A 13,764-nucleotide genomic window follows, 5' to 3' on the forward strand; every position below is an offset into this window, starting at 1 on the left:
GAATGTTGGTTATATTGAGATGACTTTATAGTCTATTATAATTTAGGTGCTCTGTAGGAGTTTCTGTGAAAAATAAATTTATTAATTTTTAATACAGTTGAATTGAAATGAAATTATTGAGAATGAACAAAAAAAAATGTAAAGGTAGAACTAAAATTGAGAAAAAAGCTTTCCAGTTTCATTAGTCCCCTTCAAATTCATAGTAACTTTGAAAGTTACTCTAAGTTTGATCTTGAATATCTCAAAGACATCAAAGAAGAGGAAATTGGTGAAGATAACAGCTAATCAATCAAACTAACGTGAACAACTTGAAGCAAATTTGGGTTGACCCTTTTTGCATGAAGGGGAAGATAACACTAATGTATGCCTTGCCATCAGAGTGGCTGTAGTAGAAGCGTGATATTCTATTTTTGAGAATGTTACATGTAGAATTATGTATAACTGAATTTTTTAACATAAATGACAGGGAAGATGGCAAAATAATTATCGATCCGAGCTAAAAAAAAAATTGGATTATAGCGACTCTCTTGACACTACAACAATATAGATTATATTTTAGGGTTGTATGTGTAAAAAAAAAAATTAAAATTTGTTAAAAAAATAAATTTTCACACTATTTTGATTATGAAAATATGTTAATAAAAGTTTTATCAAAAATAGTATTTTTAACATATAAATAATTGTAAAAAAAATTTAAATTTTATTTTGATAAATATTGGCTGTCAAAAATAATTTGTTAGACAAATTTAAAAATATTTTTTTATGATACTTATTAACCATCAAAAATATTATTTATTTTGATATTTATTGACCATAAAATATTCTCAACAAAAATTTTTAACAAAGAATAAGATGAGATTTTGAAACTGAAAATAAAAAATGAGTAGTATGATATCAAACTGAGAGCAGTGTGATGTCCAAATTGATAGAACCCAGAGAAAAAGATAAATAGTGGAGTAAATTAAAAATAAATGAATGTCAAAATTGAAAAATAATTTTTTACGATCAAATTATTCATAAAAAATATAAAAAATTTGAAATTTGTGATATTTATTAAAAATATATATTAATTTTGACATTTAATTATAATGTTAGAAAATAAAGTATTAAAATAGTTTTTTTCTGTGCATATCTATATATATGCCTTCTAGTTGCTAATAGAGGCTTGTTTTCTGCTTACTTTGCAACTAAATTTGGATAAATATAATAACCACACATGGATCTAGAATCATTAATATGATATGCAAAGATAGAGAATGATGCTATGATTAATTGAGTCAATCGAATATCTCAAAATTCTTTTGACATATTTTTCAATGAGTAATTAAATTAAAGGACTTTGCATGTATCGGTTATATAACTTGACAGTTGGATTGGAAACCATCGGTGTAGGTATTTTCTTGGAAACAATCATATGCCAACTATTCAAGAGATTAGTAATATATTTAGATTCAGAAAAATGAAAAGAATCGGAAGAAAGCTTAGATAATTTAATACCAAGAAAGTAGCTAAATTCTCTAACAACTCTTTATAAAGAATATTGTTCAATTGTAAAATAGTTTATGTATATAATAGCATAATTAAGGATCATTACCCTTAATAAGTATGTCATCTACTGAAGCTTACTGGATTTCTTTATGAATAGGGATGGATCATATCATTAAGTATTTATTGAGAAAGAATAACAAGAATATAAAGTAAAGATAGAAGAGAAAATTGAACTATGAACAATGAAAGCCTTAATCATATTGATTTTGTTCAGCAGATATCATGTACTGTGATGAATATTTTCTTACATGGAGCTGTTAAAACGTCTTTTTTTAAGATGTTTTTTAATAATTAAAATTTAACTTATATAATCGATCAAACTGTGTTATTTTTGTCAAAATTAGACCAAACAAACTAATTTAACCAAAAAATCGATAAATCAAATCTTGAATCGATTTAAATTAATATTCTTTTTTATAGAAAATGACTATAATACTATAATACTCTTATTATAAAAATAACTAAAATATTCTTATTATATATATTAATTTTAAAAATCTTAAATTCTAATTCTATAATGGCATAGAGAGAAAAGAAAGGGTAGAATTTAGAATTTTAAAATATATAGTAGAAATATTTTAAGTCATTTTCTATAATAGGGGTATTATAGTTAATTTTATAAAAATATTAATTTAAATCGATTCAAGATTTGGTTTATCGATTTTTCGGTCAAATTGATTTATTTCATCTAACTTTGACAAAAATAACACAATTTAATCGATTATATAGCTTGAATATTAATTATTAAAAAAATATCTTTAAAAAAAGATGTTTTAATTGTCTTTACGTGAGTGACTCCCTTCTTATATTATAGACTTTCCTAGCTCTCGCAACTGCTATAACTACCAATAACTAATTAATAGAATTGCTAACAAAATGCTAAGAGCCAGAGTTAATTGTTTTGTGAGTGGAGAAAGCTTCCAAACTTCATTAATTATGAGCAAGCAATTATCTAAAGTTTTGCATCATATGTAGTGTCTGCATCCATGTGCAATGTCTTGTGTCAAACATAAGAAGTTAGACATGTATCAGACATACGATGCAAAAATTCATCTATAATAAGAAAGTGTGTTCATTTTAAAAAAGGTCAGCAATTTTACTCACCATAAAATTACAAATCAATCCCTTCCAAAGACATAAATAGTTTATAATAAGTTATTTGTCTGAGTAATGTTCTTATTCTTGTAATTTTAATTTTAATTTTCTTTAAGTGTTGAAGTTCTTACTTAAAAATCAAATATCTAATCATCTTATTTTCTATAACATAAATACATCATTAACACTTTAAAATTCTTTAGAGGTTAAGGTATTGTCGAGGTAAAAGCATAATCTTATAATAATTGTCTTATTTGACATGTTTATAATTATTCTCTTAATGCGTTTTCTGCATTTGATGCAGTTCTTTGATTGAGATTTGAAAAAATAATTGGCAAACTTTAAAGCAATGAAAAGATAACCGTGCTCTGAAAAACTTTCTTTCTTTCTTTGATATATGAGTTTAGCTAACATATAGGCTAAATTTACCATTAATAATTTCTGGTTGTTATACAATATAACTAAGTATTCATCATACTTTATTTTTTAATTAGCTATTAACTATAAAAATATAATAAACTGATTGTAATAATATTTTTTTAGATACTATATCTCAAATTTTTTTTCATATATCTAAAATTCAAAATTATATCTCTTTAAAATTAGAATATTCAAATTTAAATTTAAACCTAATAAAATAAAAACAACAAACTAAAATTAAACTCTAACTACATTAAAATTCGTTATATATAGCAGAAAACTATAGCTATACGTTTGTACGAGTTTTTGAATCTGTAAGAAAGTAGTTTATATACTATCATGTGCTTAGATATGTGTTATTATTTTAATTTTTTTTAATTTTTTTATCTTAAAAGATATTTTTTAATGAAAATAATTTTATTGATAGTAGAAATAAATAATGATTATGAGAGAGAATCATTTCGTTCTATAGAATTAGAGAAGTGGAATTTTCTAACTTCCTTCAAAATAAATTCGTAATACATTTTTTGAGAGAAGAGAAATAACAACTAACTAACACTGTGTCCTTCAAAATTGAATGAAGACAATTTTGTTCCATGAAATGGTCAAGCTCTTGCATTCATCAAGTCCAATGACCTCTCAAAAGATCACCTCAATCACAAAAAGAAGATTCCAAAAAGTATGATACTAAAGAAAACAAAGCGACTGAAACTAAAAAACAAGAACTCTTGGAGTGGGAGAGCAAGAGGAACAGTTTCAATTAATATAGGGAATAAAAATACAAAAAAATAAGATCTATAGCTTACTCAAAATTTATGTGTTAAATTTGGACTGCTGAATTTATCCTGGTAAGTAGATATTAATTAGTGTTGATCAATTGTGCTAATTATTAGCTGGAAATTAAGAGAACGACTCATAAAATTAAGAGTAAATATTTAGTTTGGTTTTAATAAATTTTTATTTTTTTAAAAAGTTTTTAAAAATTGTTTTTATCAAACAAATTATTCTCTAAATCACTTTGAATTAATATTTTTTATATTTATGATAGATAAATAAATTCTTAACATACAAATTTTATTATAAGACAATTAAATCTTTAAAAACTATATTTTAAGACAAATTTATTCTTTTTAAAATAACGCAAAAATCAATTTGTCAGACAAAAATAATTTTTAAAGATATTTTGGATAATTAATAGCAACAATTTTTTTAGGGTGTACTGAATAAAATTAATAGCAACAATTTTTTTAGGGTAATGTAGATTGTTTTATTCCTAGGATTTTACAAAATTTTCAATTTGATCCTAACACCTAAATTACAGAAGTAACTTTTCTAAAACTTGTAAAATATAGGTCAACAACAAAAGTTAACATGAGAATCAAATTATAGAGGTATATTTGAAAACACTTAATTAGAAGGGTTTGTGCAAAATTAAAACAATTTAAATATATACAATTAAAAATTATGAGTGAATTAAAGTCTGCTTTATACTTGTCAATGAGTTATATCTCAAATAATATAATATTCTCATATTTATTTAAGAGGTCACAGATTTTAATTTCTTTATTTTTGATTAAAAAAAGTCTACTTTATACTTTAATCTAGATAGAGTGAATAATAATTATCATTTAGACTTTTCTAGTATATTAATGTACTTTACCATAAAATTATATAATTTATCACGTTAATTTATAAAATATGAATGTAAAAAAAGGTAAATAAAGTGGTCAAAATAACATCTTTGGTGGTTAAAGTTAAAAGAATAGTTTTGACTTTTGAATTAATGGTGAAATAAATCATGCATAAAAATTGGTGTGTAAAAGAAAATAAATACATAATAATTACTTTAATGATTAATTTTTAGTCTACATATATAGTATTTTTAAAATTCATATGCGAATTGTTATTTTACATATATACCTTGTTTCTCATCTTTGGATGGTTGATCAATTGCCACCACAGCAGAGATCAGCAACAATGTGCAAAACAAGCAGAAGAGGAAAAAGGGCTTGGTATTCATATTTGCCATTGTGATTATTTAAAAGATATGTAATGAAAGTACATGAACTATGCGTTTCTCCACACTATTTATAGTGATAAACGAAAAAAGAAGATAAACCAAAGGAGTTGAAAATTAAATGAGAGAAGTCATATTGATGATAGTGTTAATTTGTCTTTTCCTCTCCTTGGGGCATAGAGTGACACTAAGGCCCTATCTAGTAACCGCTTGATGCTAAAAATGGATGCTTTTTTACTTTTTGTGTTGTAATTCAGGTGGTATTTTTTAATAATATAAAAAATTTGTATTTTTTTATGAACATTATAAATTTGAGAATTAAATTTATAGTTTTTAATTTTTTTAATTTATAAATTTAAAGATTAGATTTATGTTTTAGTATTAAAATTTTTTTAAAAATATAAATCGAATCCTCTGATTTGCTTTACATGAAAAAAATTTTATTTTTACTCACAAATTTGAGGTTTTTTTTTCTTGATCATAAATTAGATCCTAAGTTTTGTATTCTAAGCAAATTTGAGCCTCCAATTTGTAAATTTTAATTTAAAAAAATTCATCTCCATATCTATAAAAAACAAATTATTTTTTTATAAATGGATATAACACATTTTAAATCTCCATAACTAAAAAAATTAGCCAAAAATAAACATATATTGTATTGTATTGTATTTGTAAGGTATATATAAATTCATTTGAAATAAATAAGTAAAATAAATGTATCAAGTAGATATAAAATGATTTAGGATAAAGCCTTCTTGTATGATTTTAGATCATGATTTTATGTCCATCTAACTAAAATCTTAAATACAACCATGATTTTATGTCCACCTATCTAAATTCTTAAAACGAAAAGGATAAATATATATAAAAAGTATAACTTATTTATTTCATTTGAATATTTCTATTTTGATGCACTTAAATACAACCTAAAACATTATTATTATTTGGATCATTGCAAGGAAATCAAGGGTCAACAAAGCTTATCAACACCGATTGAGGCAGTAGACTTTAGAGTGTGAAATGTGAACATAAGACGCGTGTGTAAAACTAAGTACGCAAAGTTCATGAAACCATGCCAATTGGCAACTGGTCTTGGGAATATATATGCAAATTAAACCTGTATTGCATCATCCATATATAATGCAACGTAAAGGACTGGAGAAGGGTAGCAATTGCTTCTTTTATATTTGATTTAATTATAAATTAATATTAATTTTAAATTAAAATTTATTGATTAAATTTTGTTAATTTTATCATTTATTATTAAATAAAAGAATTTGAAAAATAAAAATTACTGAAAAAACAATATTAAAAATATTTTTGTCTTTTTTAATTGCTTAATAATTGATAATTATGTACAACTAAAAAAAATCAATTTAAAGCGTAAGGGTAATTTAATATAATTTATAAATTGAGTTATTTTATAGAATAAAGATTGATAAAATTAAAATATAAAATAAAAAATTAAGTATCGATAGATGTCAACATTTTCGAATAAAGTAAAGAAGATAAAAAAATTAAAATTTATTTTATTTAATATTTATTAGTTATTATAATAATTAATAAACATTAAATAAAATAAATTTTAGTTATTTTTTATTTTTTTATAAAATATTTTTGTTTTTTATTATATTTACTTTGCATTTTTTTCTGTACATATTTACTTTGCATTTAATTATATTAACAAGGTAAGACCTTAATAAAACTCATCAAAAGTTTAACTTTATGTGTTTTTTACTGATTTGTGAGGAGAATAAAGAGACTTTGTCCGTGCATGAGAATGTTAAGTCTTTAATTGAAATTTTTTTTGATGTAGTCTCTGAAGAGATCCCTAACAGATTACCACCAATGCGAGATATTTAATATGCTATCGATTTTGTTCCTGGTTCGATGATCTCAAACAAGCCAGCATATCGTATGAGTCCTAAGGAGCATGACGAGTTGCAACGCTAAGTAAAACATCTCTTAGACAAAAGCATAGTAAGAGAAAGTGTTAGTCCTTGCGTTGTTCCTACTCTGCTAGTTCTAAAGAAAGATGGTTCGTAGTGTATGTGCATTGATAGTCGTGCTGTGAATAAGATCACCATCAAGTACAGGTTTTCAATTTTCCGACTTGATGATCTGTTGGATCAATTACATAGTGCTGTTATCTTCTCTAAGATCGACTTAAAGATTGGCTATCATCAAATCCATATGAGACTTGGTGATGAATGGAAGGCAGCTTTCAAGACACGAGATGGATTGTACAAACGGACTATTATGCCATTTGGCCTCTCTAATGCACCAAGCACCTTCATGCGCTTGATGAACCAGGTATTTCGATCCTTCATTAGGAAATTTGTTGTTATTTACTTTGATGACATCTTAATATATAGTAAGGATCATGATGAACACCTAGTCCACCTACGTTAAGTATTTGCGGTACTTCGAGAGCAAAAACTATATGCTAATCTCAAGAAGTGTGACTTCTTGACGAATAGAATCATATTTCTAGGATATATTGTGACAAGTCAAGGCATTGAGGTGGATCATAGCAAAATTGATGTTATTGTTAATTGGCCTACTCCAAAGATGTTGCATGATATAAGGAGCTTCTATGGATTAGTCTCGTTCTATCGGCGATTCATCAAGAATTTTAGCCCCATTGCTGTTACACTGAATGTCTTAAGTACGATACCTTTACATGGAGTGCTAAGGCGCAACAGAATTTTGAGGTATTGAAGGAAATGATTGCTACTACTCCTGTACTTGCACTTCCAAACTTTGATTCCATGTTTGAGGTCGATTATGACGTTTCAAATGTTGGTATCAGTGCTGTACTTTCTCAAGAAGGCCAACCAATTGCTTTCTTTAGTGAAAAGCTTAATGACGCTAAAATGAAGTATCCACTTATGACAAGGTGTTTTATGCGATTGTACCAGCATTAAACCACTAGAGCCATTATCTATTGACTAAGGAGTTCATCTTGTATACTGATCACGAGGCTCTTAAACATATTAACTCCCAACAAAAGTTGAATCGACGCCATGCAACTTGGAGTGAGTTTCTACAATCTTTTTCATTTCTCCTTCAGCATAAATCTGGAACTCAAAATAAAGTTGCCGATGCCTTAAACCGATGACACACTCTCCTTTCCACTATACAAATTAATGTTGTTGGCTTTGAGGTTGTAAGGAATTTATACGAGGGAGATCAAGATTTCGAAGAAATCTGGACGTGCTGCTTGCAACAACCCTATCGACAATTCTTCATTCAAGAAGATTATCTTTTCAAGGGCAATTAGTTATGCATTTTCCGTTGTTCACTACGCCAATAAATTATCTGGGAGACCCATAATGGAGGATTAGTAAGACACTTTGGAAGGGACAAGACGTTGGCTCTCATAAAAGAGAAATTCTATTGGCCAAAACTTGAGCGGGATGTCATTCGTCACCTTCAAAGATGCTACATTTGTCACATTGCTAAAAGTGGAGATCAAAATACTGGTTTATACAAGCCGTTGCCTGTTTCGAAGGCCCCGTGAAAATATGTTAGCATGGACTTCGTCGTGGGATTACCTAGGACACAGAGACAAAAGGATTCTGTTATGGTGGTTGTTGACAGATTCTCGAAGATGACTCATTTTGTACCTTGTGATAAGACAAATGATGCCTCTTACATATCAGATTTATACTTTAAGGAGGTTATGCGCTTGTATGGTATCTCTCAAACAATCACTTCAGATCGAGACGTGAAGTTCATGAGCCACTTCTGGAGAATTTTATGGAAAAAAATAAAGACTCACCTACAATTTAGCTCTGCTAGTCATATGCAAACGGATGGTCAAACAGAAGTGATCAACCAGAAGTGGTCAACAAAAACCTGAGAAGTTTGCTACGAAGTTTTGTGGGCAAACACCCTCGCCAGTGGGATCTTGTTTTACCACAAGCCGAGTTCTCCTACAACAATTCCATTAGTCAAACAACAGGGAGGTGTCTGTTCGAGGTGGTATATGGCAAGCGACTCCTGAGTCCTTTAGACCTTCTGCCGTTACCAACTCCTCGAGAGTATAGTGCAAATACTGATGAATGTGCTGAACAAATTAAGAAACTCCACGAAGAGGTACGACAGAAGATATTGTATTAGACTGCTCGATATGAGGCCCAAGCCAATAAACATAGGAGACCAAACATTTTTAATGTCGGAAATTTGGTATGGATTCATATGAGAAAGGAACGATTTCTTAAGTCTCGCGAAAAATAGTCTCCTCGAGCGGATGGACCATTCAGAGTCTTGGAGCGCATTAATGATAATGCTTACAAGATTGAGCTTCCAGGAGACTATGGAGTATCTGCCACTTTTAATGTTACTGATCTGTCACCTTACTATGAAGAAGATGCAGAATCAATAGGAGATGAGACCAAGCCTCTTCCAACCCAGGGAGAATGATGCAGGAGTATCTATTAGATTATTAGCAATATTAGTTAAAGTAGTAAAGTTTAGTTATGTTATTATAATATGTATATGAATTAGTCCCACATAGGCTAATACTAAAAGGTTTTCCCTTACCTGCTAGTATAAATATGCATATGTACCCTTTTTATTTATGAGTTGAATTAATTGAGTTATATATTTAAATAAATTGTGTGCTTATCTTTCTCTAGACACTTTGAGAATAAAAAGTATATCCTTAGTTTAGCCAATTAAAATGAGCTTATGGCTATTTTTACCGTAGTAGAGTTGTTAACCTCACCAAGATTAGTGATCCAATCACCATCCCAACGTCTCGAAAAAATATTTAATCCTTAGATTGATTTATTAGAATTTCTCATACTCTTAAACGATATTCTTTGTATTAGGCTTAAAGTATTTCAGAATATATGTATTGAGAGAGAGAATCAAATGATGTATTCAGTTTTTTAATAACCAACTAAAAAAAAAAAGAGAAAGATTCAGCCACGGATATGCTTTACTTAGCGGTTAGCAATGACTTCCAAATTTGTACGTTGTGTGGTGTTTCCTCTTCATAATGACGGGGCACATAATATCACAATATTCAAGACCTTTGTTATCATGATATGAGTTTCATTAACCTTTTCTTTCCTCTCTTACTCTATAAAAAAAAGAAGAGCCTTTAATTCATATTCATAAATTAAATTTTGCTGCATTTATAATTCGGTCATATATAATTCATATCATTAAACAATTGTAGTGATTTAAGGAGAATTGATTTTAGCCTATTTAAATATTAAAAATTTTAAAATAATTTTAGAAAATAGTGATTTTTTAGGATTGAATTTAAATTAAATCTGATTATTAGGTGATATTTTCCTATAAAATCAGAAGTTGTATTCTTAGAAATTAATTTAATTAATTAATTATATATAATGGTTGAAAGTTAAAGGATAAATAACCTTTTCTAAATCGAAACGCAACTTTGAATGGGACAAGGAAACAAAAGAAAATCCAAATTAAAGCATACAAGTTGTCACTTAATTATGGCCAGCAAGAAGATGACGAACAAGTTCATCAAAATTCATAAACGAAGACCCGTTCTCACGAGTAGTGGAATCTTGTGCAAGTATCTTCCATTCCAAGGCTTTCTTGGTCAACTCCTTCCCCTTCTCTCCCTCCATCAACTCCCTCACAAGCTTCTCAACTCTCTCCCTCACCACACCACCTTCTATCTCCAACCCAACACCCCATTCCTTGCAACAAAGTCGACAGTTTGTCGGTTGCTCCGAGAAAAAAGGCCAACATATCATTGGCACGCCGCTACTCAAGCTCTCCACCGTCGAATTCCAACCACTGTGTGTCAAGAATCCTCCAATCGCAGGGTGACCCAGCACTTCCTCTTGAGGACACCAACCTGTGTATTCAGTCATGGACTTAGAAAATTTTATTAATACTAGAATTCCAACAGGCACAAAGGCCACTTTTCATTCTTTTGTATATAACCTAATAAAAATACCAATAACAACAATAATATTTGTACACTAAAATTAGCTATTAAAATTAATTACTAATAAATTTATATATAAATACATATATAATTTAATTTATTTTTAATGTGTATTTATATTTTAACATATATTTTATATTAACGACTGATTTTAATGTATAAATAACATAATCATAAAAATAATTACTAACATGATATTGATGACTAAATGACTGAAACCCGGTAAATAATTAGTGGTAGAAACTAATATGCAATTTATATTTGCACGAAGTTAATAATTAAGAACTATAATAAGATATGATTAGATATGTTTAATTTAAATTTCCCTAAATTGTATTGTAAGAATTTTTACTATTAATTTCTCACCAAAACAACTGCAATGAGTTGGTACCAACCTGATAACATGCCTCTGTTTTCTGTCTCTGTAACGAACTCTTGAGTAAGAACTGCGTTGTCGCCGGCGACCAGATCCGGTCTTATGACCCACAAGAAAGAATGGTTGCAGTTAGCGAGTCCCCATGCAAACTCAACCAATTGCTCACTCGTCATAATCGTGATGCTCCCAAAGTTCACGTAAATCACAGAGTTTGGATCCTTGGTGTCAAGCCATTTAAGACACTCTCGTTCCTCCTTCCACAGGTTGCATCCCACAGTGTTCATGTAATCCTTATCATGTAAGATGTGTTTGGAGAGTGAATTTAAGGGACCAATGGTGTAGATAGGAGGAGGCAAAATGGATGAAATTGCTTCCAAGGCATCATGCTCTAATGCATCAAATGTGTTGAGAATGATTGGGCAATTTGATTCCTTAGTTCTGCCAACTTCTTCAAGCAAAACTTGTAGCATAATGTCATCTGGGTCTGTGGTTTTGATGAAGCTGGGAACATCCCTTAACCTTAATTCTTTGATGCCTGGTATCCAATCGATGGTATTTCTCTCCAAATACTCATCATTTGTTAAATAACTCACATCTGCAAAAAAATGTCTCACGGCCCACAAATTCAGCCCAACCGAATATACATATTCAATTATAATTTTTTTTAGACATGAAACATGAATATCAATATACAATCTATAATTCACTAGTGAAAACTCTGTACATCAGGAAAGAACTGAGAAACTAAAACCAGTCTCAGCTTAAAATCGTAGAACTCCATACAATAAGAGTTTATACTTTCTAGAACCATCAACCATATATCTTTTCTTTTAAAAAAAATTATAATTGAATTTGTGTATTATGTTAGACTGAATTTGTAGGCGTGAGACGTCTTTATTGTTGTCATGGGCTAAGGTGGAATAGTGGTTTAATACAAAGCTTATATGATCAATATTACAAATAATTATTCATTACTATGTACCTTTGAAGGGTGTTATCCCTTTTTCAATTAATTGATCACAGTGAAGGTAACACAAGAACCCAGAAGCACTCATAGTCCAAAAAAGCACCTCAGGAATTCCCAATTCTTCGGCAGCAATTAAGGTAAAGCTCATGACACCATCAGAGACTATGCAAGAAACTGGAGGAGCATCCTCGGCGCTGTTAAGTTTGAACAAGAGGTTCCTAAACGGAGCTAAGCAATTTCTTCTAAGCGACTCACAGAGGGTGGGAGTATCCTGTGTGGCGTCCACATCGGACCCAGGTAGACCATCAGGGATTGTATTGAAACGAAAGAAAGGGTTGTGATGGTCGCTAAGGAAATCAGGACCGTTAGATCTTAGAAGGCGCTTGTGATTGAACTCTGTGTTGACGAAAGTGATGTTGAAACCATTGAAGTGAAGAAGCTTTGCTAGTTTGATCATTGGGCTTATGTGGCCTTGTGCTGGGTATGGTATGCAAACTGCATGATGAGGCTTCAATGAATTCATCATCTTCTTCTTTCTCTTTGTCTTGCTTAGCTTGATTCTACCGAGTCAAAAAAGAATTAATTAAACTCACTAATTCAGTGATTCTGGTTGCTTAAGGGAGAGTAAAACCTTCTGGGTTATATACATATAATAGTATCATTAGTTTAATCACAAAGTTGAAAATTGAACAATAATGCACGTAGTTGACATAGCTCCAAAATATATATGTTCTTTGACTGACTCTCTAGAATCTAGGTACAAAAACACACAAATTAAAGACTTTCAATTTAAATTTATTAACTTCGTTTGAATGATATAGCTACATATTATGCTTATTTATAAACTTAAATATGCTAAATTTTTTTATTACTAAGTCATTTTTAATCAATTTCAACTAATATTTCTATAAAGTTCTAGCATAATAAGTTGACAACTTAACTTAATACTTGATAAACATACCAATATATGATTACATAATGTAATAAACTCTAGCCACAAATTTTAACTATTTTTTTTAGTAATTTAATTGATTTGACTTTCATGAAATTTTTTAAACTATTTAGAAGAAAATGAAAATAAGATAATGCTAGAAAGCTAACACATTTAGTATTAAAAAATAAGTTAGTTAATGTTAGTTTAAATATAAAACAAAATTCAAAAAATATTCATCACCTAAAATTTTTCATTAAAATGAGCAATTCTTTTTAAAAATCAACAATGTTTTATATGATCACTATATATAGGAATACAGGTTTTCCACTTTTTAGTTTGTGTTAGAGTTTTCACAGAGGCAGTGTGTAATGAACCACAAGATAGCCACAAGGCTTAAAGCGCCTCAAAGGCCGAATTTAGTTCTAAAAATATGATAAAATAAGATATTAAAAAAAATAAAATATAA

General features: G+C 28.9%; 1 protein-coding gene across 1 annotated transcript; it reads right to left on the reverse strand.

Moving 5' to 3' along the window:
- Positions 1-10,530: 10,530 nt before the first annotated feature.
- Positions 10,531-13,018, reverse strand: LOC107460890 (7-deoxyloganetin glucosyltransferase). Its single transcript, XM_016079316.3, has 3 exons — positions 12,380-13,018; positions 11,417-11,992; positions 10,531-10,928 (listed from the first exon to the last, which is right to left on the reverse strand). The coding sequence occupies exons 1-3, from the start codon at positions 12,888-12,890 to the stop codon at positions 10,552-10,554; spliced, it is 1,464 nt and encodes a 487-aa protein (XP_015934802.1). The 5' UTR covers positions 12,891-13,018; the 3' UTR covers positions 10,531-10,551.
- Positions 13,019-13,764: the final 746 nt, after the last annotated feature.

The sequence above is a fragment of the Arachis duranensis genome, chromosome 8 (assembly GCF_000817695.3).
Source record: "Arachis duranensis cultivar V14167 chromosome 8, aradu.V14167.gnm2.J7QH, whole genome shotgun sequence".
NCBI lineage: Eukaryota > Viridiplantae > Streptophyta > Magnoliopsida > Fabales > Fabaceae > Arachis > Arachis duranensis.